Consider the following 27,662-nt stretch of genomic DNA (forward strand, 5'->3'; position numbering starts at 1 on the left):
TCTGATGACCACATTAAGTCAACTAGTAAGTGCAGGTGAGCCAATGGGATAACAGATACTATAAGAAGGGCTATGCCGAGGGCAGCCCTCCTTGTTCCACCACAAACAAGAGTGTGTGGGGTGGGGAGGCAGAGACATGGGTGGAGACATCCACTAGGAACCAAAAGAGATGACTCCTCTTTCCCTTACCTTCCTTAGCCATCCTTGCCACATCAGCTCTTGAGAATCAGGCTTAGTGATGGCTATTCCCTTCTCTTCCCCAATAGTTTTACCAGATTTTACCCTCCTCACTTTTTCCTTTAAAATCAATTACAGAATTTGGAGAGCTAACAAGGAACATCATGAGAATCATGGATAAAGCCTCATGTGATCAGTAGTGAAAAATGAGAACCAGCAAACCAGCAAACCAGACCCCAAAACCAGCACAGCTTTTTGACTTTATTTTTTTTGTTGTTGAAACTCAATGGCTCCCATACATAACTATCCTTTGAGAAAAAAGCATAAGCACACTTTCCCTTAAAAGAAAACTTCATACATAATTTAAACAGTCTGACTTTAAAAACACCTCATCAATTTTTAAAGACAGCTTTCATGGGCAGCACATGAGTTCTCAGCCGATTTAAGTTCCTTCTGTACCAACAACTTAGGACATCCCTTAGGCAAGTGACCCAGTACTCAGGATTCTATGACTTTCTGCTTTCAATATTGTTGACCTTTTTTTTTTCTTGGTTAACAGCTAACCTTATGCTACACAGGATATTTTGTACTTTTCTTCTCTGGAAATGGATGAGATAATAACATAAGTGACGTGGCCTATTTCTTCTCTGGTTGTAATTACAGAGGTTTAGGAAGCAGAAAGCCTGTTAAAAAAAATCCGTATGGGCAGATAATACTAAGGGATTTCCAGTGAGGAAAATGAAATAATCTCAACTCATTTGGGTTAGCAGAACCAGTCAACGGGTCAAGACTTGGCATGTTACCAGTTCCATTTTAGCACCAGATGGAAACATATATATTTGAGGAGAGCATGAAGCAAAGGCAACTGATGCAACTCTCTAGTTACTAACTATGGCTCACCAATGCAAAGGAGGGTTTACATGAGCACCGCCAGATAGGATTTTCAAAGGAGTGAATCTGTATAAAAGTCAGAGAGAAAAAGAACTGAAATTTTTAATATAACCAACCTGGGCTAACACTGTGATAAAGTTGCGATTTAAATGAACAGCTTCGTAAAGTGCCAGAAGGATGGCCTCATTGGTTCTAAAGAAAAAGAGAACAAATTGGAGAGTTCTTATAATGAAGAAGGTAAAAGAGTATAATCATCAAAATAAGATTTCACCCCAGCTCCTCATTATAAATCCCTTTGAGTTTCTAATGCTCCATTATTTCCTTTCTGGGCTTATATGAAGGAAATACAGTCAGCACTTTAATTCCTTAGATGTGTTCTTCAGTCAGTCAGTCAGTTCAGTCGCTCAGTCGTTTCCGACTCTTTGCGACCCCATGAATCACAGCACGCCAAGCCTCCCTGTCCATCACCATCTCCCGGAGTTCACTCAGACTCACGTCCATCGAGTCAGTGATGCCATCCAGCCATCTCATCCTCTGTCATCCCCTTCTCCTCCTGCCCCCAATCCCTCCCAGCATCAGAGTCTTTTCCAATGAGTCAACTCTTCACACGAGGTGGCCAAAGTATTGGAGTTTCAGCTTTAGCATCATTCCTTCCAAAGAACACCCAGGACTGATCTCCTTCAGAATGGACTGGTTGGATCTCCCTGCAGTCCAAGGGACTCTCAAGAGCCTTCTCCAATACCACAGTTCAAAGGCATCAATTTTTTGGCACTCAGCTTTCTTCACAGTCCAAGTCTCACATCCATACATGACCACTGGAAAAACCATAGCCTTGACTAGACGGACCTTAGTTGGCAAAGTAACGTCTCTGCTTTTGAATATGCTATCTAGGTTGGTCATAACTTTCCTTCCAAGGAGTAAGCGTCTTTTAATTTCATGGCTGCAGTCACCATCTGCAGTGATTTTGGAGCCCAAAAAAATAAAGTCTGACACTGTTTCCACTGTTTCTCCATCTATTTCCCATGAAGTGATGGGACCAGATGCCATGATCTTCGTTTTCTGAATGTTGAGCATTAAGCCAACTTTTTCACTCTCCTCTTTTACTTTCATCAGGAGGCTTTTTAGTTCCTCTTCACTTTCTGCCATGAGGGTGCTATCATCTGCATATCTGAGGTTATTGATATTTCTCCTGGAAATCTTGATTCCAGCTTCTGCTTCTTCCAGCCCAGCGTTTCTCATGATGTACTCTGCATATAAGTTAAATAAGCAGGGTGACAGTATACAGCCTTGACATACTCCTTTTCCTATTTGGAACCAGTCTGTTGTTCCATGTCCAGTTCTAACTGTTGCTTCCTGACCTGCATATAGGATTCTCAAGAGGCAGGTCAGGTGGTCTGGTATTACCTACTTCACTATTTCCCCTTTTCACTTTTTCACCCCAATCCAGTTAAATCCTTAACTGCCTCAGACACCAAGTCCTCTTTATTTCCTTTCAGAGATAGCTGGGAACAGTTTTACAACTTCTTAGAGCTCAATACATGCAAGTTACATTATTATTTAAAACTCAAGAAACATTTGACAGATCATCAAAAAAGTTTGAATCTGCAGAGATAAAGTTTCACACTTTCATATCCAGTAGGAGAGTCCACACCGAAGTTCAAGTCACCGCACAAGAATGTCAGGCACTTACTGTACTGAGATTTTCTCATGGGCATCTGCTATGAACATGCTGCCCACCTGTGGAAGAAAAGGGGAATTGCAGAGTTATAGCAGGGAAATGTGAGAGGAGCTCTGGGCCCTACAATGCCTTTAATCAGTGAAAAAAAAAAGCTGCAGCATGAGGGAACCCTGGCCCACCAGTCACACACAACAAAACCAGCTCACTTTGAAGATCTTAAAAGAATAAGTAATGAAACAATAAGTAATAAGTAATGAAACTCTCCTAAACTATCTTTGCTTAAAGGGACTTAAAAGAAACCATCCCAGTACTTCTGTCCAGGTCTCCTATGTGTTAGTTCAGTAACCACTGACAGCAAGTAAATGATAACTTAAATATCCTCATCACTTTGCCTCTGTCCTGGAAGCTGCTTAACTGAAACAAACTAACTCACAAAGAACATTACAGAAAGCAGGCTGTTGATCCAGCACAGAGTCGTTTTGGGGGAATATTTGGGTTTCACACCAGAACTATTAAATCAGCGGTCAGCAACCTTTTTAGCATCAGGGACTAGTTTCGTGGAAGACAATTTTTGCATAGACCTGGGGATGGGGGGATGATTTCAGGATGATTCAAGTGCATTACATTTATTGTGCACATTTCTGTTATTGTATCAGCTCCACCTCAGATCATTAGGCATTAGATCCCAGAAGCTGGGGACCCCTGGTCTAAATGAAACCTACTACACATCTTTCACATCATGAAATCTTTTGTTTGTGTCCTAGGCAGGGCAGTTGAATGAGCAAATGGAATAGGTTGCCCTGATATATGGGATATCAGAGGCAGAGATAGATGCCCATCCTTCTAACACTGCCTTTTCCACCTATTTATTGATGCCCAAATCCATGCAGCCGGAACTCCATTTATTTGGTACAAAACTTTTTCTTGTTGGCTAAAAGGCAAAGGTCCCTGGAAGCAATAGGATTATATCTAATGCATCTAATCAAATGCTGATACAGCCTTTACACTGTTTGACATCTGAGGGACTACCCATTTGTGCTTCAGAATTAAAGAGCTTATCGGGCCTTTCCTTGAAAGTTGGTTCTGAGAATGAAAAAGGCAGAGGGGAAAAGTTGCCTTTTGCGGGGTGGGGATGGGGCAGGGCCTGTTGTTCCTTACAATGAACTCAAAATCTGTCTTGCCCTAGGGCTGATTACTTGAATACTAATACCCAAGAACACAGACTTTCTGAATCTGTCTAAATTCTGAGACCTTAGATTTACCTCTTAAAAATTAGTCCCAGATTATCTGGCCTAAAACGCCTACCATGCTAAGGCTGAGATACCTTGCTCAAGAGTCTTGCAAACTGAACCAGTAATCTTCCCAAACCATGGACCCTTCAGCCCAGATCCCAAACCTTTAGATGAGTGGCTCGGATGACTGCACCAATCCCTCAACTCCAGGACAAATGATGAAGGAATCACAGCAAACAGCCAAGGATTGCTTATGGTTGGACTCAGATCTAAACCCTCTATGCTGTGTTCCATACCTGTCCTCAAACAGAGCCAACTGTCTTTCTTTTTTTTCTGAGCCAGTCTTCAGGAAGCAGAGTCTGGCTTAATATGAACCTTTCTCTTCTTTTGTAGCCTTAAAAAAATTGAATTTAAAAAAAAAAAAACAGCCCATGAGAAATCAGAGCTCTTCTTTGCCCTGCCTAACTTGGGTTTGGAAATCACTAGAAGAGATACAGCTCTCCAAAAAATCTGCTATGAGCAGCCTCTCTCCCCTCATCACGCCATTATCTCAAATATCTAAACTTCTGAGTCCAGACTTGTCTACCCCTATAGATCTCATATATTTCTGAGCAGGGGAGAGAGAGAAAAAAAAAAGACAAGCAGGACTTACCATATTTGTTAAAGCAGAGAAAAAACCGCTCTGGTGTTCTTCTTCCTTGTCTTTATACTGCCTGAACAAAAATAACTAAATTCAACTTTAGTGTTATTTATCACATATGTCTTTGTCCTTGGCATACTAGGTAATCAGGGCAGCTCACTGGCAGAATTCACTGACTCCAGAAAACAAAAACGTTCTAACAACCGAGCCTCTGCAGTTTGCCTTGCAAGCTAAGAGGCACCCATCTGCTCTTGAGGTAGCGTACACCAAAACGCCCAGCTACTTCAGGAGAGACTTAGAAAGCAAGCTGCAAAAGTGTGAAATGCTCTAACATATGGCTGATCCAGTTATTTCCCAAACAGACTATTACTTGAAAAGTGTGACAGTAAAATTAAGGCTGTAACAGTGAAAATTTTGTTTGTTTTTGAAGGAAAAGGAGGGGAATCTGTGAGCTCAACTATTTGTGGAGATGGGGACAGATTTGAAATTCCAACACCCAATTGTATGTGAGGAAAGTCTGGAAAGGAATAAGAAAGATCCTGCCTGGCCCTTGCCAGGATTAGATACAATTCTGGTTTCCATTCAATGAATACCAAATCCTCCCCATCTGCAGCAAGGGTTGGGGGAAAGCAAGCATCAAAGAAAAGAGCCCCCAGAATAGACCAGACTCTGAGAAACTGCAGTTGATTACTGATAAAAAAGAAATATCTGTCAAAAGAATTCAGCACTATCTCTTTTCTTCCTTTTTATAAGCATACAAAAAAGCAGCACTTCACAACCTTTTTTTTACATAGAAACGTATTTAAATGATAGATCGAGCTAAATGGAATAGCCTGCCCGTGGCTGGAAAATTTGTTAAAATGGTCTGCAACAAAATGTCAAAGGTTGCAAAAGAATGTTTAATGTTAAGAGCTGCTTAAACAAAAGATGGACACTAATGTGGTGGCTACTTTTCTCCTAGTGTTAGAACCCACCCCTGCTAAAGCCAACAAGTCAAGCTAGAGCAAATGCATCTGCCAGCAGCTATACCTCTGAATACTCTTCTAGGATAGGTCTGGGATATTCACCCAAGAACTCTTAACAAACCTGTTCCTGACCCAACCAGTTCAAATGAAACTGAATGCAGATGGACTTACCTGTTGTACTCAGATAAAGCTTGAGCAATCACAAGCCCCATTCCCTAGAGAGAAAAAAGACAGCACAGGTGAAACAAGGGCCTGGTGGTGATGCTATGACTAGACCACGGAAAACACTAATGACGGTCCAAACCCAGCAAGTTTTACCTGAAAGTAGGCAACAAGGACAGAAATTCTGAGAGACTTGTCAAAGGATGAAAAGGAACTTCTCTGGAAAGATTTTTCTGATCTAATTACATTTTTTAATGTTTCTAGTTAGAATAGCAAGAGATGAAACAGACCAGCTCAGACCACTGACAATTATTTCACTGGGGTCATTTTTACCTCAAAAGAGAAGACTAAGTTAGAATCTTTAAACAAAAAGCTCTCAGATGTCTCTAAAAACAACCCACAATAAAAGTGACAATGAGTTCCACCTTAAATGAAGGTACATACAAACAAGTTACTCTCTTTCAGAACACAGGAGAACAGTAGTGTAACAGAAAGAAGCAGCCAATAAATATTAAAGTAACTTATCAACCTTCCCCCTAGAACCTGCTAAGCATGTCACAAAGATCAATTAAGGCCACAAGAATGAATCATGTGTGCTTTTTTTTTTCTTCATAAGAGAAATCAGAAGAACAAAGAGGGCAGACGGAAAGAGAATAAAACCAGACACCTGGTCATCTTCTTCCTCCCTATATTGAGAGATCAAGTTTTATTTTCCAAACCTCCAAGGATATATGTACCAGATATTACATCATCCTCCACAGTTCAGCTTCACCAAGTCAGGCTGTAAATATAATCTGACTAGTTCTACAAGACATCTCCCAACATTTAGTCATCTAAGCCTTTTTTTTTTAATTTTAGTTTTATTGAGGTATAACTGTAAGATATTTAAAGTGATTTGACATACCATCTAAATCTTACTCTTAGAAATGTCACTTCTTGACTCTGTAGGGTAATCAAACTCAGCATACTAGAACATGAAGTATAACTGACCATTTCATCATAATTAGCAAGCAAATATCCTCTCAAACCTTCCTTCCATGATGAGAAAATAGAAAACAGCAGATAGCAGCACAATGTTCTAAAAAGAAATACCTATTCCCTCTTTATAGCCAGATGAAATTAACACAATAGTTTTCTACTCTCGGTTCTAAGTATTCACTTAAAGTAAGGCCAACAAAGGCAAGTATTTAAAACACAAGAATCCAGATACTCACATTGAGAGTGGCTTCATCATCCACAATAGACAGCTTCACAATATAAGGATTCACAGACTATTAAACAAAAGAAGAGACTCCAGGTGAGTGTGACCTAGTTAAGAACCCATTAGTTATTTAACAAAGTTTTAACAAAAATCCTTCCAAGACGCTCTCTCTAGAGTGATGTTCCTAATACGTATGCCCAAGTATCTTGCCAGCTCACTTCCTCCATTCCCAGTAAATCTCTCAGTGTGCATGGGCATTCGCCAAGCACACAGAAAGAGACAGACAGACAGACACACACACACCCCAAGCATGTGTATGTTTACATGCACACACGCACACACACACACAATTCTATTCTACCTGCATTTTCCTCTAGGCTGAATCAGCTCAGGCCTATGTCTGCCTCTTCTCTCATTTTTCCCTCTTCTTTCTAGAAGTAAGTGAACACTCCACAACACTCACTTTGTCCTATCCTGACAATAATTTACTGAGTCCATAGGAACAGCTGTCATTTGGGGGACATAAAAGCTCCCCTGACATAAGGCACAAATTTATAAGTTGCTAACTTATTCTCTCATTCCAAAGGCTCCCTAACCATTCCACAAACTATATTCAAGGACTGATTCACCCACCCGTAAAACAAAGCCACCTTGGGGGTGGAAAGTGGCAGCTGCTTAACAGCCAGAGAGGCCATTTATGGATCCAATACCCAAATAACACTGCAGGGGAACTGAAAAGAAAGATGTAATTACCCAAACTACAATCTGGTCAGGACACTGGGATTTAATGATTGTCCCATCACTTAAAGCACTGGAAGATTTCTTGAGTTTTTCCAGATTCAATCTCAGCTGGGTAGCATATGGAAATGGACATATATTTAAACTCATTAAGCAACTGGGCCATCTCCTACCGGTGGGATGAGAACCAATGACCTGCTCACCTTGAAAACATCCCCCACGTGGTATGTGAGGAAAGACCCTCTACAGCTCAGGCACAAATTCTAACCCAAGAGAAGCTTGAACAATAGTTCTTAGATTAACAGCTTTTACAGCAACCAAGAAAACCCATTACTGAGAAACTTGGAAATCCAACTAAAAGGCTAACCCCCATCTTCTCAGACTTTATTAATCAGGTTCCTGAGGTCATCTTTCTAATGTCAGTTGGGAATAGAGAAAGAGAAGCTTTGCTTTTTTTAACAGCCAAATGTTTATAAGGTTTTCTACAACCCAATTCAAGGAGGTAAAACCCACTCCATTCATTACTTGATCTAACAGATAAGGCTCTCAATGCTTCTTCCTCTAATAACAATGCTGATGCGACAGACTTCAGATAAGATCAAAAGCAAGCAGATCCTTGGAAATGAAAATCAGCAGTGGGCTGACCTGGAGATGCCATCATGATGAGATCAACAGTAGAAGAAGCAGGCCACTGACTTTTGGCACAATTTTTGAAACTCCTACTTATTCACCTTCCCAAAAGTAGACTGTCTCAGGTACTAATAAGGACCACCTGATTACCAAGACAAGATTACCAAAATATTACCAAACAACCATTCTATTAGCAACTGTTGAGGAAAAGAGGCAAGGTGGCTAAAATCAAGGGTTTAACTTCCAGCTCCTCCAGTTATTAATTGTGATGTTAATAAACCTAAGCTCAATTTTTTTCATCTATAAAGTGGAGAATAATATTTCCTTCCTTGGGGCTGCTATGAAATTTAAATTAGTTAAATCCTCAGCACAGTATCTGGCATATAATAAGGGCTCAATTATTGGTAGCTATATTTTTTCTCCTGACATTTTTATCACATTCAAAACAAGCTCTGTAAGGAAAAAAGAGAAAGAACAACTTAAAACCAGACATAATAAACAATTTTGTAATATCTAGGAAACATCATGTTCAGGGCAGCAGTTGGGGGCTGAGTCACTTCATTTCAGAAGACTTAGCCAACCCAGAAGGCCAAGATCTTAAAGCTGTGAAAATTTCTATCCCAGCAGACACTGATTTTCCTTAACACTATATACCTGTTCTGCTGGTCATGTTTTAAAACTCAAGACAATCTACTTTTCATCAGCAAGTCAGAATTACAAACTTCACAGAATCACTCTATTATAATAGAGTCCAGCATTTATTTATTTGATCTAAACCATACTTAACAAATTTCATTGCTCTTCCCTAGATCTTTCCCCTCCACCCCCCACCCCGGCATCTTCTAATCTCTTGAGATTAAATGACTAAAATGAAGTGAGGAAGAACTACTTTCATTCCTTAAGTTCAACACCTAATTTGCCTTCTCTGTGTTTAGCTGGACACGGAGCCTCTCTGGCACCCTCAGCACCTTTCTGGAAAGGTTACAACTTACCCCATTAGTCATGGGACCAAATGTGCTGGTAACTAAAGTGGCTGTTCTCCCAAGCATGCCCTCTTGTATTTTGTATAAAGCTTCTCCAGCTTTTGGTTTTGCTGTGCTCATCTGGAAATTCCTCACACTCCTGTCAAAGACACTCCTGCTCCATGGTCACCGGGTTTCCTTAATGGTTTCTGGTGAGTGACTTACATCAAAAGCTGCAAAGCCCAGATAAATTATGCCTACTAGCTTGCCCTCACCTACTGTATTAATTCTTCTGGGGTTTCTGACAGACCAGAGATGCATACCTCACTCTAGAAATATGATTTTCTCCAGCTCCATGGCCATGTCCAATTTTTCAAGCTGACATTTCAGAAAGTCTTACTGCGCTGAACCAGGGTTCTGTTCACATTCAGAGAAGCCAAACCACTGTCTCAGAGTGGCCTGCATCCAGCAGAATGTTCTGAAAATATTCATTACTGATGATGGTGCTTTAATGTCACACATAACTCAACTCTCTCTTTAACTACCTTCAGCATTTTTCCTAAGCTATTTTTCTTACTGTTGTAATAAGGCCCCAGAGGCAATTACACATGACAGAGATCAAAATGGCTACCATGCTGGCCCTTCCAGATCACCAGCAAAACAGGTGTTGGTGATAAATTACTTATTTATTAGTAGCTCCGTACACCATTCATCAGTTCCTCTGAGACAAAGAAAACAATCAGCTCCTGGAGTTTATAAAACATTAACATTGCTCCATGTTCCAGTCCCTCTTTAAGTATTCCTTTCTCATGGAATCCCTTCTTTCATATCCCTCTTTGTAAGAATAAGCTCCATATTTTATGTTACCCATCACTTTTAACATAGCGAGTAATCATATCAAAAATGACTAAGTGAAGATCCAGAAGCTCAAAAATGAAAATATTCCCTCCAGTTGGCCCATTTGTCATAGTATTCAAAGAAAGTGAAAGTGAAGTTGCTCAGTCGTGCCTGACTCTTTGTGACTCCATGGACTGTAGCCCACCAGCGTTCTCCATCCATGGGATTTTCCAGGCAAGAATACTGGAGTGGGTTGCCATTTCCTTCTCCAGGGGATCTTCCCCACCCAGGGATCAAACCCAGGTCTCCCACATTGAAGGCAGACATGTTACCCTTTGAACCACCAGGGAATGAGAATGTCATAGTATTCAGTTCAGTTCAGTCACTCAGTCGTGTCCGACTCTGCGACACCATGAATCGCAGCACGCCAGGCCTCCCTGTCCATCACCAACCCAGAGTTCACTCAGATTCATGTCCATTGAGTCAGTGATGCCATCCAGCCATCTGATCCTCTGTCGTCCCCTTCTCCTCCTGCCCTCAATCTTTCCCAGCATCAGGGTCTTTTCGAATGAGTAAACTCTCCGCATCAGGTAGCCAAAGTATTGGAGTTTCAGCTTCAACATCAGTCCCTCCAATGAACACTCAGGACTGATCTCCTTTAGAATGGACTGGTTGGATCTCCTTGCAGTCCAAGGGACTCTCAAGAGTCTTCTCCAACACCACAGTTCAAAAGCATCAATTCTTCAGTGCTCAGCCTTCTTCACAGCCCAACTCTCACATCCATACATGACTACTGGAAAAACCATAGCCTTGACTAGACGGACCTTAGTCGGCAAAGTAATGTCTCTGCTTTTGAATATGCTATCTAGGTTGGTCACGGAGAAGGCGACGGCACCCCACTCCAGTACTCTTGCCTGGAAAATACCATGGACGGAGGAGCCTGGTAGGCTGCAGTCCATGGGGTTGCGAAGAGTCAGACACGACTGAGCGACTTCCCTTTCACTTTTCACTTTCATACATTGGAGAAGGAAATGGCAACCCACTTCAGTGTTCTTGCCTGGAGAATCCCAGGGATGGGGGAGCCTGGTGGGCACCGTCTATGGGGTCGCACAGAGTCAGACACGACTGAAGTGACTTAGCAGCAGCAGTAGGTTGGTCATAACTTTTCTTCCAAGGAGTAAGCGTCTTTTAATTTCATGGCTGCAGTCATAGTATTGCTACTTATTAAATAAAGAAAGTCAAGTTGCCTCAATATAGCTTTTGATTTCTGGCCTCAGTAAAGTAGTCCTAGTATCCAGGACCCAGTACCAAGTACTCCCTGCTTCTGCAAAGCAACCCCCAATGAGGTTCTGGCCTTTCCTAAGTGGTCCCCTTTCTTTTCAGTGTATTCTGCCTTTTGAGGGGAATCAAGTAAATGACCAACCCAAGCATAAATCTTTGAGTTCAGCTCTTCATCTCAAAACCTATAAATCTGTCCCTAATTCAATGGCAAAAAGAACTCCAGAATTAATATGGATAAGGCTCTGTCTTCAACTTCCATCAAAATCAAACAGTCCCCAAACCAACAGTGATATTTATACAAGTGGCATGAGTGCATTATGGAAAACTAATATATAAGTTGAATGTTTCAAAATAGATGCATTAGGTCAATGGTTCGCAATCCCCTGAGCATCACATTCAATAGGAGATCTTCAAAAAAAGATACCCAGGTCCCATCCCCTAAGAGATTCTGATTTGGTATGCAAAGAGTAAAGCCCCAGAACTCCCCTGGCTGACCAGTGGTTAAGACTCTGCACTTCCACTGGGTGGGGGCATGGGTTTGATCCCTGGTCAGGGAACTAACAGCCTGTGTGCCATACAGTATGGCTAGACAAATAAATAAATAAAAAGTATGACCCCAAAACATCTTTTTTAAAAAAATTCCTGGTAATTCTGATAAGCTGGGTTTGGGAATCACTACATTAAGAAAGATTTACTCACTTTATTGGAAGTTACACCACAGGATTCCTTTAAACAGCTATAACCTCTACCTCAGGAGTCTGACATAGGACTTTCAGAATTTAATTTATCAAAATTAATCTATATACCATTTGCCAAGAAAATGTCTTCTACATTAAACAAAATTACTAGGAGTGGTCACATTTAGGAAGATTATAGAAGCAGCTGTCCATTAAGAGACTCACCTCGTATTTTCTATAGTTCACTAGCAAAGCCAAGAGGACGACAGCATCATACCCATGTTCCCTACGACTTGGCGGGTGGGAGAGTATCTGTAACCAGAACCACCAACAGTGAGAGTGCTTGGTGAGGCAATTTATCCAAAAAAGAAAAAGGTAACAGAACAAGGGAACTGACCTACCTGTAAAATTGCTTCAAATATGCTGTTTATCATTACATATTCCAAGATAGTGTTCTGGCTGATGTTATCTGTCACCTGAATACAATAAAAGGCTATTTAAAGTCTATACTAAGACACTGATATCTCAAGTATATCTGCTCACCTAGTATCTAAGACAAACAGAAATGTTAAAACATTCTACTAAATATTTAGTAGATCTTTCATAAGCATCCCCAAAGCCACCAGCGCCTAAAGAGACAAGACACTAGAAGCGTAACAAATTAGCAAATTAAAACTTCCTAAATTTTTGACCTTCTCATTGTTTCTCTTATACCCTCACACAAGCATTTGCCTAAGTTTCTCGGGTTTCATTCCCCAAATGCACAGAAGTATTTTATGATCCACAAGTCTTCAAGAGATTGAAGGGAAAGGAAACCACTTGAAATTAATGAATAACATCCTAGAAGGTACAGTCCAGCTTCCCACTAGAAGGTACAGTACAGCTTCCAGGTATAAAATCAAGGTCAGAACAAATAAAAATATTCAGAATCACAAAAATTATTTCCAAATGAGACCTGATGAGAAGGGCAAAATCTGACAATACAGAAGAGAGTACTTCTCCAGGACTGGTACAGGTTAAAAATGTCATCAGTTTCTCCAACAAGCAACTTTTAGAAAGCAGAAGTCCATACAACTAACTTCCTTCTACACAAACACAGCCGAGTGATGTAAAGGCCCAGTAACGATTTTTCTCTTTTCCTTTCTAACTTTGGGCTCAAGAGTTCAAATTTGTCCCTGCTGTCGATTCATACCCTTGACAAAGAAACATATGGATGGGTCACTTACTGTCACTAAGCAGAGGAGAAGTTTCAGACATAAGCTCTTCAGACTTTCAGAACCTTCTGCACAAAGCAATGAATCCAAACTCTCCATGAGATTCTGAGAAAGAGACCCATTAAGTATTAAGCTATAACAAATAACATTTCCACTGTGTCTTTGCCATACTCTGGGTTATGTTACACAGGGTAAAGTGAGTAACGTTAAATGAAGCAACCATATCATTGCCTGAGGCCTAGGCCTTGCATGATTAGATGAAGAAAAGGAAGACTTCTAAGTCTAGCTATTTTGAGGAAAATGCTTTAGTACAACTGTACATAATAATAAAGAATTCACTATTCTACCAAATGAATGTTTGCAGCCTATCATCCTCATATAAACCTTTAGATAAGAATGAAGTAGATTTTTCAAAGATTAATAATGATTAAATAATATATTTACAAATTAAAAACAATAAATATAACCTAAATAAAATGAAATTCTATTAAATAAATTTTAAAAACTAAACAAATAGTTAAGTTAAAGGTTAATAAAAATAGTTAAATAACTAAGCATGTTTCATTATTTGATAAAGAAAGCATATCACTTGATGCAGGCACACTGAACAAATAACAAAGAGATAATATCACTACTAGCTATTCACTGGCCACGTGCACTATCCAACAAAGTTGGCGCATATTCATCCTGGTCAAGTCTACTAACAAAGTGATTAGAGCTTATCACTTGTACTAACAACCAGCTGTCATACAAAATATAGTCAAAAGATAAAACCCTTAGATACTACAACAGATAGAAGAAAAAAAGAAATTTTTTACATAGGAAAATTAATGGAGAATACAGATTTAGCATGCTGGAAGGTTGAGTGAATATTCAAAATAAGCCACTTCAATTCAACAAATATGTAGATTCTATGTGCCAAATTTTGTGTTTTCAAAGAAAATTTAAAAATAAGACAATGACCTTTGCTCTCAAGGCATTTTTAGTCTAATAGGACAGAAAAATAAGTAAACAGTTTTAACTTAATGATTACTATGACAGATATACATATGGAGGAAAGGAATTAGCTGTGATGTTACCTATTCCAGGACTCTTAAGGGACAGGTTGTACTTTGAAAAATTAGTAGGAATTAATTAAAACTTCAGGAGGAAAGGAATTCTAGACAGACATCAGCATGATCAAAGACACACAAGGAATGAAAACGGTCCTGGGTGTGCAGCTGGAATACAAGCAGTTTGTTATTATGGAAGGGTGAGGCACAGTGATGAGAGATACAATTTGAGAAATAAATAGAAGATCACAAAAGTTAAATAAGGCTAATGAGAAGTTTGGTCTTTACCCTTTCAGTGATAGGAAACTAATAAAGGGTTTTAACCAAGATTTGAGTGTTAAGATACATCACTCTGGTGTCAGTGTGGATGACAGATTTAAAGATGTTAGATCTGGAGGAAGGGAGAAAAATGAAGACTAATCTAACAGTTTTCTGAGGATGGTTGCCATGTCGAATTTGCCTCTGTATCCCCAGTGCCTGGCACACAAGAGCCTAATAAATGTTTGTCAAAAGAATGAAGGCAGGGAATTTCCTGGCAGTCCAGTGGTTAAGACTCCATACTTCCAATGCAGGAGACAAAAAGGTTCAATCCCTAGACAAGGCACTAAGATCCCATATGCCATGCAGTATGGCCAAAAAAAAAAAATTACTCCAGGTACTAAATCTTTGTGCACTAATTGCATATTCATAACTCTTTTAAAATAACCTATTCACTATAAGGATTCTTTTGCATGTGCTGTGCTGTGCTTAGTCGCTCAGACGTGTCTGACTCTTTGTGACCCCAGGGACTGTAGTCCACCAGGCTCCTCCATCCATGGGGATTCTCCAGGCAAAAACACTGGAGTGGGTTCCCAAGCCCTCCTCCAGGGGATTTTCCCAGGTTTGATCCTCCAGGGATCAAACCCAGGTCTTCCAGGCTTCAGGTGGATTCTTTACCATCTGAGCCACTAGGGAAGACCATTCTTTGGCATAGAGATTTCTTTATTTTAAATTTAGTGAATGAGAGAATACGAGTTCTTCAAAGTTCAAGTGAACAACATTCATTCAAGATAGTGACAGTATTACAAATTAGATATCTGATAAGGGATTTGTACCCAAAATATGTAAAGAGCTCTTACAACTCAACAATAAAAAGACAAATAATTCAACCTACAAATAGGCACAAAGAATCTGAATAGATATTTCACACACACACACAAACACACATACATACTGCTGGGGAAAATGTAAAATGGTATAGCCACTTAGGTAAACAGTTTGGAATCTCCTCAAAATGTTAAGCATAGAATTACCATATGATCCAGCAATTCTACTCCTAGGTATATATCTAAGAGGATTAAAAACATATGTCCACATTTACATGCACTTCATAGCAGCATTATTCATAGCAGCCAAAATGCTGAAATATCTCAAATGTCTATCAACTGATGAATGGATAAGTAACATAATATGATACATTCATACAGTAGAATACTAAGCAGCCAAAAAAGGGAATGAAGTACATGCTACAACATGGATGAACCTTGAAAACATTATGCTGAGTGAAAGAAGCCAGACACAAAAGACTACATATGATATGATTCCATTTATATGAAATGTACAGTAGAGGTGAACCTATCGAGATATAAAACATATTAATGGTTGCCAGAGGCTGGAGAGAAGAAAAACTAGGGAATGACTGATAATGGGCACATGCTTTCTTTTTCGGGTGATGAAAATGTTCTGAATTAACAGTGGTGATGGTTATGCAACTCCATGAATATACTAAAAACTACTGGTTATACACCATAAAAGGGTGAACTGTATGATATGTGAATTACATACTGATAATGCTATTTCTCAAAAAGCATCAAACAGTAGAAATGAAAATTCTGATAAAGTCACTGTGTTAAATAAGAAAACTTAAAATTTTAGAACTCAAGTATCCTTGTGTATTAATCTGTTACCTTCTATTTAAATTCTTACATGCTTTTAAGAATGTATGATCATGATGTAAATCACAAGCTGCTCAGTCTTTATCCTACAGGGAAAGGATGCCTCAATACAAATCTGAATTTCAAATTTTCCTTTATTAAAAGATAAACCAAATCTGTAAAAATATCCAAATTCAAGGCCAATTCAATCATCTATGTCTATCTGAGTTAATTGTCTAGAACATCTAACTGTCTGCAGATGGTATTCCTCAACAGCTGTCAGAAGCAGACACCCACAGGCACATCTGCAGCTTATGCCTCACCTTCATGCACAGCTCCGCCTTGTCAAAGCCCATCAGCATGTTGATAATGTCAAACCCAGAGGTAGACTTATTCTTTTGATGGACTCCTCGAATGAGTGCACACAAGGTCTGCAGAGATGAGAGAAAGAATTCTTTCTAGAAAGAAAGTCTCAAAATGCGAGGGGCATTGGATCAGTAGCCTCACACTACAACCTCAGAACTTTCTCCTCATATAGCTGACAATCAACTGCTCTATGCTCTGAGCTCCAGAATGCAGTCGGGGTCTTAATATGTGCAAAATCTAGAAATTAAAAGATGAACAGCATCTAAAACTGTCATCTTTTTTATTCTTTTCTGGCCATCCTCTTTTAAAAAGTAACATTGCAGACAAAGATTGGAAGGTGATTTTCAAAACTAAGAAACCATTTTTGAGCTTGAATCATAGGGTTGATAGAGCCTTCCCTTATTTAAAATTAATTTTAGAATTTACATAATAGCTTATCATCTTTAGTAATTATTTTTAATAACTATACAAGACCCTGTATGATAACAACTATCAATTTAAATCTTAAAAATTTATTACAATCCCCATCCACTACTTACTAACTGTGTGAGCCTGGACAAATCAGTTAACTTTTCAGTGCCTCATTTTTCTCATCTATACAATGGGATAATAATAGCATTAATCTCATAAGGATGATGTGAAGACTATGTGAATTAATACTGTAAGGCACTTAGAATAGTCCTTGGAACTTTGTTAAAATTCCTGGAATAGCCTGGAACTTAACTTTGTTAAAGCTCAATAAATATCAATTATTACAACAATGTACTATAATTCCATGGTTCACCAAATGACTAATGTCAATATATTTCCACTGAACCAAAAAGTTTACAATTCATGCCCGCACAGCAAGTCACTGTAATTACAGGAAGTACAATTTCCAACTTTCATTTCAATTTGCAATGAAGAGGTCCTGCCAACTGTGATGCTCCAAATGTAGAATTTACTGTCCAAAAGTTAAGATACAGGATAAACATCGTCCTTCTTTCTGGGGCATCAGCTCAAAAGGTAATTTCTACATTCTACAAATGAGAAAACTGGAGCTCACAAACTGATCTGCCCAACTTGTAAGTAGAAACTTAAACCTGATCTATCAAAAGTTCCAATAAAATTCTTTACACTGTCATGACTTCTTCATATTTTAAGCTTGTCAATCACTACCCTAGGTACTCAGCTCAATCTAGGCTACACTGGAGCTACTAAACTATAAACTTTAGAAATTTTGCCCCTCATTCTTTCAAAAAAATTTACTTCTAGAACGCTACCTGCCAAGCACTGATCTACACACCAGGAACAAAGTATTGAATAAAACCATCTTTACCCTCAAGAAGACTATAATGTATTCCACCAGCTCAATGTTAGGCGTAACAGTAATTCAAGAAATAATTATTCATGAATCTTCCGCATGATAATGCCACTTAGCATTAAGAACAATGATTCTTAATGTTTTTAGAGTTACCGACCCTTTTGAGAATCTGATGAAAGCCCTCTCTCCAAAAAAATGTACATATACACATAAAATATTACATAAAACTACAAGGAGTCAAGGACCTTCTGAAACCTCAGAATAAGAACTCTTGATCTCGTGAGAAAATACTGTTTATATACGAAAACACTATTTATTTAATTAAGAAAGTCTTATGACTTTTGCTGTAGACTAAGCATCCTTTCTGGAGTTTCTTCTCTATCTTTTACTTTCCTTCAAGTAATAATAAAAATTCTGTCAAACAATCCACCTTTGCATTAAATCAAATTATACAAATGGACAAGATTACTACTATAGGTGTCCATTTGTTTAACCAGAAATATAGCTAAATCAAACAAAGCACAGATGTTTGGTTACTTAAAGAAATAAAGGGGAAAAAAGCCTCAAGCCTAAGGGTAATTTTAGGTTCCTCAAGTTCCAATAGATGTATTACAGTTTAAACAAGACTTCCCCAGTCTCCCAGCCATGTACCTGCAATGCATTAACCACTCGAATTGGATGTTCCTCTCCCAGAGCCTGGATGCAGTGTTGAAATAAGCAATTAATATTGTCCTTGATTTTCATTAACTCCTCACCATCAAGAGATTCCAACTTGCCTTCCAGGTACTCTAAATTCACCTAACACGGAAACAACAAGGGCCTGAGTACATTTTTAGTGTAGCGCCTAGAACATATGTGACGCAATCTCAGTTACCAGGAAAATCCACAGATGCCACCAAATCTTACCTTCATGAGGAAGAGCTCCTCCCAAAACCGAGGACTGCATTTACTAGGGTCCTCTGTCTGAAACCAGAAGATAAGTAGATTCAGTATACCCAGCTAACACCAAAGCATTAAGAACACATTTGAAAGAGTCACTACATGTCTTTCATAGGGTCAATCTTACCTCTCACAATTAACTCTGAAAATGCTTGGTCATTCCAAACAGCTGTAATGGGGAACAATTTTTGGGGGGTTCCCCAAATGGAAGACATTGTACATGGATACATATTCCCTGCACCAGAAGTTAAATAACTCAAAGAATCTCCCTCAAATCTTCCTGTTCTTAACGAGAAGTGAAGAACCAGTTAGTCATATTCTGATACATCCCCATTGTACTTTTATGGGTGCTCAGTTTTCAAGCCCACTCACATACATGAAATACAACAGCCCAGTGAGCCAGGTAGGGTAAATATTATCACTGTTCTCCTTTTAGGAAAGAGAGTCCACAGAATTACACAAGATATGCAACTCCTTTTACAAGAATAACATGTTTTACACGTTTACATGTACTACTTATGACCAAGATTTCAGAGCTGTAGCAGCAGTGTCTAAACTTCCATGATAGGTTATATTTTATTTTATTTTTTTATTTTTATTTTTTTTAATTTATTTATTTTTTATTTTACTTTACAATTCTGTATTGGTTTTGCCATACATTGGCATGAATCCACCACGGGTGTACATGCATTCCCAAACCTGAACCCCATATTTTAAAACACAGGCCTAGACCACGGTCAATACACAGTTCTGAAGACCCAAAGAAATCTCCAATATCTAACAACTTGAAACAGAATGTAACAGTGCATCTTTTTCAAATATCTGGACCATAGAATTCTAGGGCCAAAGGGAACTTCAAAGGACATCTAGGATAGAAAGGTCCTTAAGTCAAATCATAAGGAAGACAACTCTTAAATATATTCAGAAAGAGCCATCCTCTTTCAATTGTTTTACCCAGCTAGAGGCAACAATCTATAAGAACAACATAATAACAATCTACGCTAATTAACACATGATCATAATTTCTACTATGAGAGAGCTTACTCTCATCCTTGTTCTCTTTTTCCCTCTGAAGAACTAGAAAGTAGCAGGCAGAGGTGAGGTTAATTCTCATTTTGGAACAAGAAACTAAGGAGTCAAGCTGTAAAAAATGTCAGAGCTCCAGGCCTTACCATGAAGATCTCATCATACATCAGCACCACTTTTTCCTTCAACGGTTTTTTGGAGGCTGAAGATTTCCGGAGCAAACCCCCTCGTTTCTCTACCTGTGCCATGGTGAGAGAATCTGTGAAAAGAAAGCCACAGTTAGTGCTAGAAATGCTAAGATGTTGAAGAATCTATTGAAATACCTCTTGATGGGAAATTTTTTAGGAAGAAGAAATGATAAATAACCATGCTATAGATTTTGTGCATTTGTCCAACATCCCCTCCTCTGACCAGGTAATTTCAAGGTTTAAATCATAACTTGGTCTACAGCAAAACACATTTTACATCCTTAAAACATGCCAGTGGACAAGACTTAAAGAAGATCCAAAACCAAGCAGGAAAGTGTAACTAGCTCCATCTGTAATAGGTCTGGTCATATATTTGAGGTTGATGGAGGAAAGGCTGCAAAGCACACACTGCCCACAGACTAATGGTGAAGTTAAATTTCAAGTATTGATCGAGCTTAGGACCATTAAGGCAGGAAGTGTGCTGCAGACTGATGTGCTCCATTGATTTCCCCAAAGTAAGTAGGTCCTCATCACTGCAAAGTACTTGGCCTTCACTGTCACATAAATCACACTGGACTTGACTGTCTTCAGAAATTCCTCTGCAAAGAAACCCAAGGCAGAAAACAGTAGTTAAAAGACCAAAAATTAAATTAATTTCAAAATAACCAAATATAACTCCCTTCAAATTTAATTATATATATATATAACTTCACTGTATTTTTAATTCTCTATAAAAGCAGTTCCACAAATCATGCCCAAATTTTCCCACGTTCCTTCAAGGACTCCTCAATTTTTTCCAAGTGAGAACTTGAAATGCCACAGGTCTCCACATGGATTTACACACATTCTCTTACTTTCCAAATTTTTTCTTCTGTTGACAAAATTCGTCTCTTTCCCTTACATATTAGGCTTTAGTTATGAAACAATTTTATCCAATGGCTAGTATGGATGGTAGTGAGAAGACTGATTACACTTTCAGACAAATCCAAAGCAGCAGAAAATTAATCCTGCTCAATGACATTTGGAAAATATACACTATGCTTCAAATCAAAATCAAAACTTTAAGGAAGAGATGAATCCAACAGCATAAAAGACTCTGTCTCAGATATCATCTTTCTCTAATACATATAGCCCCAAAGGAGATGCATTTTTGAGCTCTAAAAGCACAGAAAATTTCCTCACTAGATGTTATGCATTCTTAGAACAGGGACTGTTTCTTGTATCTTTTTCATAAGCACTTGGTTCGCAGTAAATGCTCAGTATATGCTTGTCACTGAGAAATCCTATGTCTAACCTAAAATTTTAATTAGACCTATCTCTATCAAAGCCTCACTAAGACCTCTTATTCCTTTATGATCCAGAGAAAACTGAGGGAAAAACATAACAACAAAAAAAGAGAAGATTCTTTCAGGCAATTTACACTATATTGATCATCGCTTTGCCTCAAAGCATGAAATAGAGGCTCCATTCAAAATATTCCTGTGTCTTTTAAATAGGTTGTCAAGAGGAAGATGTCCTTATCGGGAGAAAATAAATTGGAAATCAAGAGGATCCTATTAAAATAAATCAAAAGCAATGCAATTCTAAGCTTAGTGGATATAGATCTTTCATGTGCTCAGCTTCAACCAGTTGATTAACAGAATAGTGGGAACCAAAGTGCCTGGATGTGAAAAGCACATGTTTACAAACACCTCCTTCTGAGGATTTATAATTGGGTTACAGCTAATCAATGTCTAATAAACTCTCTTTCTCTATTTCAGAATCAATACTTTCTAATAAGCAAAAGGGAATAGGAAAGGAAGGAAAAACAATTTCAACCGAAAGTACCAAATTTCCTAAGAGATTAAATTCTTTTCATCACTCTCCTTCCATCTGGAGCAGGGGGAAATTCAACGAAGGGCCTCAACTCATTATTCTCTGTCATCATCACAGGCACCTGGAATTTACCACCCAAGCTGTCTGAAGTGTGACTAGAAACTGACAACATAAAAGTCCCCTCCTTTTGCCAGTACCTCCACCCAGTGAGCACAACAAAGAAGGGTATCTAGAATGCAAACTAGAAGAAGTGTAGAACTCTTAAAAAAAGTCTTTCTGGGATCTCAGAAAATGAAGCCTGTGCTCCCAAATTTGAAAGTAAAATATCTGACTGGTAGAACAGTAAATTGCAGTACATCAGTAATATAAGTGTAATCTGTTTATATCCTCCCAGTGTTTCTTTCCTCTTTCACAATCCTCCCCTATTGTAGAGAGAACCAGTAGCAGCTGAGCAGCAGCCAGACATAACAGAACGAATAACCAGCAGAACTGAGACTAGAACACAGCTCTCCCAACCAACTAGATGACACTGAGTAAATCATTGTGCTTCTCAGTTTCCTTAGAAGTAAAGCTAGAGGATTGGACTAGACATATTATCTAATGATTCTCTCAGCATCCCTGAAATACCACCAGCACAAAAGGAACACCTAAATACTGTAAAGCTCTAACTGAGGCACTGCTGCTGCTGCTAAATTGCTTCAGTCGTGTCCAACTCTGTGCGACCCCATAGATGGCAGCCCATCAGGCTCCCCTGTCCCTGGGATTCTCGAGGCAAGAACACTGGAGTGGGTTGCCATTTCCTTCTCCAATGCATGAAAGTGAAAAGTGAAAGTGAAGTCGCTCAGTTGTGTCCGACTCTTCGAGACCCCACGGACTGCAGCCCACCAGGCTCCTCCATCCATGGGATTTTCCAGGCAAGAGTACTGGAATGGGGTGCCATTGCCTTCTCCAACTGAGGCACTAAGGAGTTACAAAAAGGAAACTCCAAACTGGATCCTCTAGGAGCTCAAATCTATTAGCAGAGACAGGCACAGAACAACCCATGAAGTGTTAAGTCACTCAGTCCCATCCGACTCTTTGTGACCCATGGATTGTGGCCCACCAGGCTCCTCTGCCCATGGAATTTTCAGACACGAATACCAGAGTGGGTTGCCATGCTCTTCTCCAGGGGAACTTCCTGACCCAGGGACCCAACCCGGGTCTCATATTGCAGGCAGATTCTTTACCATCTGAGCCACCAGAACCCATAGCACAAGGCAAATCGTGAGAAACAGAGTTAAAGTACAAAGAAAATGCTGTGGACTACAAGGAAGAGAAAGAAGCATTCTATGACTACACTATGACCTCTGTTGGTCTGGGCTTTTAAATCCTTCTAATGAAGAAGCAAATACAGCAAAGCCACAGCAATCCCACAGAAATGTCATCTTAGGCATGAACCAGTTTCTGAGAAACAAGATATAGTAGACAAAGTAATAAAAAATAATCAGGCAACTTTTCAACGCTAATTTCACCTACCACCAAACTTAGGAATGGCTTCAAATCCCCCAAACTCAATGGTAAATCAATGAAGTCTTTCATTCCTAAACCTCAGGAACTGCTGGTCCCATGACCTGCGTACAACTTCTCTCTGAAAGACCCAAGTCATACAATAAGAACTATATCTTAAAGCAATCCAGCTACAGACTTCTTAAATGCATGTCACTTCACATCCCTACAGCATAAAATAATTAAATATCAAGATTTTAAAACCTAAAGTCAAATACTTCCAGTGTATCACAGGCAAGGAATGTTAGTTACACTTAACAAGTTACTCATTTATTTTATTGTCTTCTTAAGCACAATATATGCCAACTCTAGTATCAGAAAATTAACTTAATAGAAATTCACTCTGATTTCCAGAGTGATCAGTTAATCTATTAAAGTCTTGATATTGTATCTATATGAGATGATGAAGATTAAAAAACTATATCTATTGAGGTAATCATTTCACAATATACATAAATCAAACCATCATGCTGTACACCTTAAACTTACACAGTGATGTATGTCAATTGTTTCTCAAGAAAACTGGGAAAAATATCTTAAAAAGTCTTTGGTCCTGGTCCCAACTATTATACATTCATTCTATAAGTTTCCTTTCTCTTCCTGGCTTCAACTTGCCAATATGTGTTGGACCGCAAGAAGGCTGAGAGCCAAAGAATTGATGCCTTCGAATTGTGGTGCTAGAGAAGACTCTTGAAAAGTCTCTTGAACTACAAGGAGATCAAACCAGTCAATCTTAATCAACTCTGAATATTCACTGGAAGGACTAATGCTGAAGGTGAAGCTCCATCCACTATTTTGGCTACCTGATGCAAAGAGCCAACTCACTGGAAAAGACCCTGATGCTAGAAAAGACTGAAGGAAGAAGAAGAGGGTGGCAGAAGAGATGCTTAGATAGCATCACCGACTCGCATGTGCCTGCATGCTCAGTCACTTCAGTCATGTTCGACTCTGCACAACCCTATGGACTACAGCATGCCAGGCTCCTCTATCCATGGAATTCTCCAGGCAAGAATACTGGAGTGGGTTCCCATGCCCTTATCTAGGAGATCTTCTAGACCCAGGGATAGAACCTGCATCTCTTAAGTCTACCTGCATTGGCAGGTGGGTTCTTCACCACTAGCACCACCTGGGAAGCCCAGCATCACTGACTCAATGGACATGAATTTGAGCAAACTCTGGGAGACAGTGAAAGACAGGGAAGACTGGCATGCTGCAGTCCATGTGGTTGCAAAGAGTTGGACATGACTTAGTGACTAAACAACAAACAGCAAAAGCCATGGCAAGAAGCCATGGCAAGAATGTGCAGAAAAGGGAACCCTTGTGCACTGCTGGTGGGGATGAAAATTGGTACAGCCACTACAGAAAACAGTATGGATGTTCCTCAAATACTAAAAATAAAACTACCATATGACCCAGCACTCCCACTTCCATATATATCTGAAGAAAATAAAGTCACTATCTTGAAGAGATCCACTCTCATGTTCACTGCAGCATTATTCACAATTAAAAAAAACATGGAAATAACCTAAATGTCCATTACTGGACAAATGGATAAAGAAAAGGTGGTATATACATACAGTGGAATATCATTCAGCCATAAAAAAGAAGGAAATCTTGCCATTTGCAACAACACAGATGAATCTTGAGGGCAGTATGCTAAATAAAATGTCAGATAAAGACAAATATTGTTTGTTGCATGTGGAATCTAAAAAAGCAAAACAAATAGAAATTGAGTAGATTAGACTGGTGGTTGCACAAGGGATGGGGAATGGGGCAAATGGAGAGATGCTGGTCAAAGGGTACAAACTTCTAATTATAAGACAAGTAAGTTGTGGGAATCTAACATAAAACCTGGTGACTACAGTTAACAATACTGTATTATATATCTAAAAGTTGCTACATTAAATCTTAAATGTTCTCACCACACACACACAAAAAAAGAAAAACAGTGACCATGTGAGGTAATGGATGTGTTAACTAACTTTATCATTGGTAATGATTTTATAATATATATGTATATCAAATCATCACATTGTATACCTTAAAGTTATACAATGTTAAATATAAATTGTCTGTGTGTGTGTGTGTGTGTGTGTTAGTCACTCAGTCGTGTCCGACTGTGTAGGACCCCTTTCACTGTAGCCTGCCAGGCTCCTCTGTCCATGGGATCCTCAAGGCAAGAATACTGGAGTGGGTTGCCATTCCCTTCGCCAGGGGATCTTCCCAACCCGGGAATTGAACACAGGCTTCCCGCACTGTAAGCAGATTCTTTACCGTCTGAGCTGAAAATCATATCTCAACAAAATAGGAAGAGGGTATGGAACGGCTCTCTACAGGCTTTTAGGGTAATGGTCTGGAGTTTTAGGTTCATACTTGTGATGGACTGGTAGCAAGTATCACCCTCACTTCACTGCTTGATGAGGCTCCAAAACACTAGTGTAGGTAGATGCTCAGAAATACATCTCAAAACATTCCAACCAGTGTGGAAGAAAACAAAAAGTAAAAGAAAAGAACAAAGGGAAATAAGGAAAAATAATAAAAATAAATGTGCCTACCATCCAGGAAGAAAAAAATATGCACAGATCAGGCGTGCATTCATTCATTCAACAATACTAATACTGATCACCTTTCAGGTGCAGCAGTGAACAAGACAAACAAGATCCCTGCTTTCAGAGCTTTCATTCTAGTAGAGGAAGAAAGGCAGCAAACAACTTGAGACAATGATAAGTATCTTGAAGACAGATTGTCTAGGGGGACTACAGATAGCAAATTAAAGAAGGACTCTAAGAAAAGTGATAGGAGGACTAAGATCAGACTAACAGGAAGAAAACAGCCATGTGGAAATCTTGAGAAAAGTGTTCCAGATAGAGGCAACAGCAAACTGAAAGGCCCCAAGACTTGAACACACTTGGCATGTTAAAGAAACAGAAATGCCAGGGAATTCCTTGGCAGTCCAGCGGTTAGTGTTGCGCACTCCCCACTGCAGGGGGCCCAGGTTCAATCCCTGGTTGGGGAACTAAGAACCTGATGCCACACATCACGGCCAATAAAGAAAGAAATGCCAGAGTGCCCAGAGTATAAATATTCCTTTTTTGAAAGGTTTTTGTAAAGCTTTCTGAGTGTGAGTTTTTTAAAATATATGAAGAGAATTCAAATGTCCATTAGCAGTAGAATGGGAAAATTATATTATATATATTGTAATATATACAGTAGAATACTATACAGAAATTTTAAAGAACTATTGAAATAATGTTGATAAACTAACAGATACTGAATAAAAAATGTCTGAAAGAAACAAGTACAAACTAATGATTTCATTTATAAGAAACTCAAAAAGGTAAAATTAGTCTGTGGGGACAGAGATTAGAATCGTTGTTACCCTGGGCAGGGAGATGAATGGGATGGAGTATAAGGAAGCCTTCTGAGGTACCAGAAATGTGCTCTATCTTGACCTGAGTGGAAGCCATATAAATATGTACATGTGTAAAAGAATTATCAAGTCATACACTTCACATTATGTATACTGTGTCTCAATCCAAAACTATGTATGTGTTCACATATATATACATATATGTGTGTGCTGCTGCTGCTGCTAAGTCACTTCAGTCATGTCTGACTCTGTGAGACCCCATAGACGGCAGCCCACCAGGCTCCCCCGTCCCTGGGATTCTCCAGGCAAGAACACTGGAGTGGGTTGCCATTTCCTTCTCCAATGCACAAAAGTGAAAAGTCAAAGTGAAGTCACTCAGTCGTGTCCGACCCTCAGCGACCCCATGGACTGCAGCCTACCAGGCTTCTCCATCCATGGGATTCTCCAGGCAAGAATACTGTAGTGGGGTGCCATTGCCTTCTCCATACATATATGTGTGTGTGTGTATATATATGAAAATTTAATACTACCCATGCAGAACATTAGAACAAAGCCTAGTAGGGACTCCAACTTGCACACACAGGACACTGATCTAAAATAACCACTGAAGAGTTGACACTTATTTGGCACTTATTATAGACCAAGTACTGTCCTAAGCACTTTATACACATTGTTTTATCCTCACAACCTATGATCCAGGAAACTTGACAATAAGGAAACTAAAGAATGAAGTGGTTAAAAAACAAAAATAAAAAAAACTTGCCAGGATAAGTGAAAGTAGAGACTCAAACCCAGAGAGCCTGATGTTTGAGTTCAGCCCTTAACCCCTATACTATACTAAGCAGAGATGAACAGAAGTA

General features: G+C 39.2%; 1 protein-coding gene across 3 annotated transcripts in view; it reads right to left on the reverse strand.

The window, feature by feature from the left end:
- The window catches only part of ARMH3 (armadillo like helical domain containing 3), a 176,740-nt gene that overhangs the window by 143,338 nt on the left and 5,740 nt on the right, over window positions 1–27,662 (reverse strand). The window contains exons 2-14 of one of the 3 annotated variants that reach the window (XM_040254240.1): window positions 20,607–20,671; window positions 20,031–20,143; window positions 18,826–18,882; window positions 18,571–18,717; window positions 16,574–16,681; window positions 13,298–13,390; window positions 12,473–12,547; window positions 12,297–12,383; window positions 6,960–7,016; window positions 5,755–5,798; window positions 4,631–4,691; window positions 2,759–2,805; window positions 1,185–1,260 (exon numbers count right to left, since the gene is read on the reverse strand). In XM_040254240.1, coding sequence (XP_040110174.1) covers window positions 1,185–1,260; window positions 2,759–2,805; window positions 4,631–4,691; window positions 5,755–5,798; window positions 6,960–7,016; window positions 12,297–12,383; window positions 12,473–12,547; window positions 13,298–13,390; window positions 16,574–16,681; window positions 18,571–18,717; window positions 18,826–18,882; window positions 20,031–20,132 — 954 coding nt within the window. In that variant the 5' untranslated portion in view covers window positions 20,133–20,143; window positions 20,607–20,671. Of the gene's footprint in view, window positions 1–1,184; window positions 1,261–2,758; window positions 2,806–4,630; window positions 4,692–5,754; window positions 5,799–6,959; window positions 7,017–12,296; window positions 12,384–12,472; window positions 12,548–13,297; window positions 13,391–16,573; window positions 16,682–18,570; window positions 18,718–18,825; window positions 18,883–20,030; window positions 20,144–20,534; window positions 20,672–27,662 lie in introns of all 3 variants that reach the window. The other 2 variants (XM_040254241.1, XM_040254239.1) reach the window with 2 other exon arrangements.

This window comes from Oryx dammah, unplaced genomic scaffold (assembly GCF_014754425.2).
Source record: "Oryx dammah isolate SB20612 unplaced genomic scaffold, SCBI_Odam_1.1 HiC_scaffold_14, whole genome shotgun sequence".
Lineage (NCBI taxonomy): Eukaryota > Metazoa > Chordata > Mammalia > Artiodactyla > Bovidae > Oryx > Oryx dammah.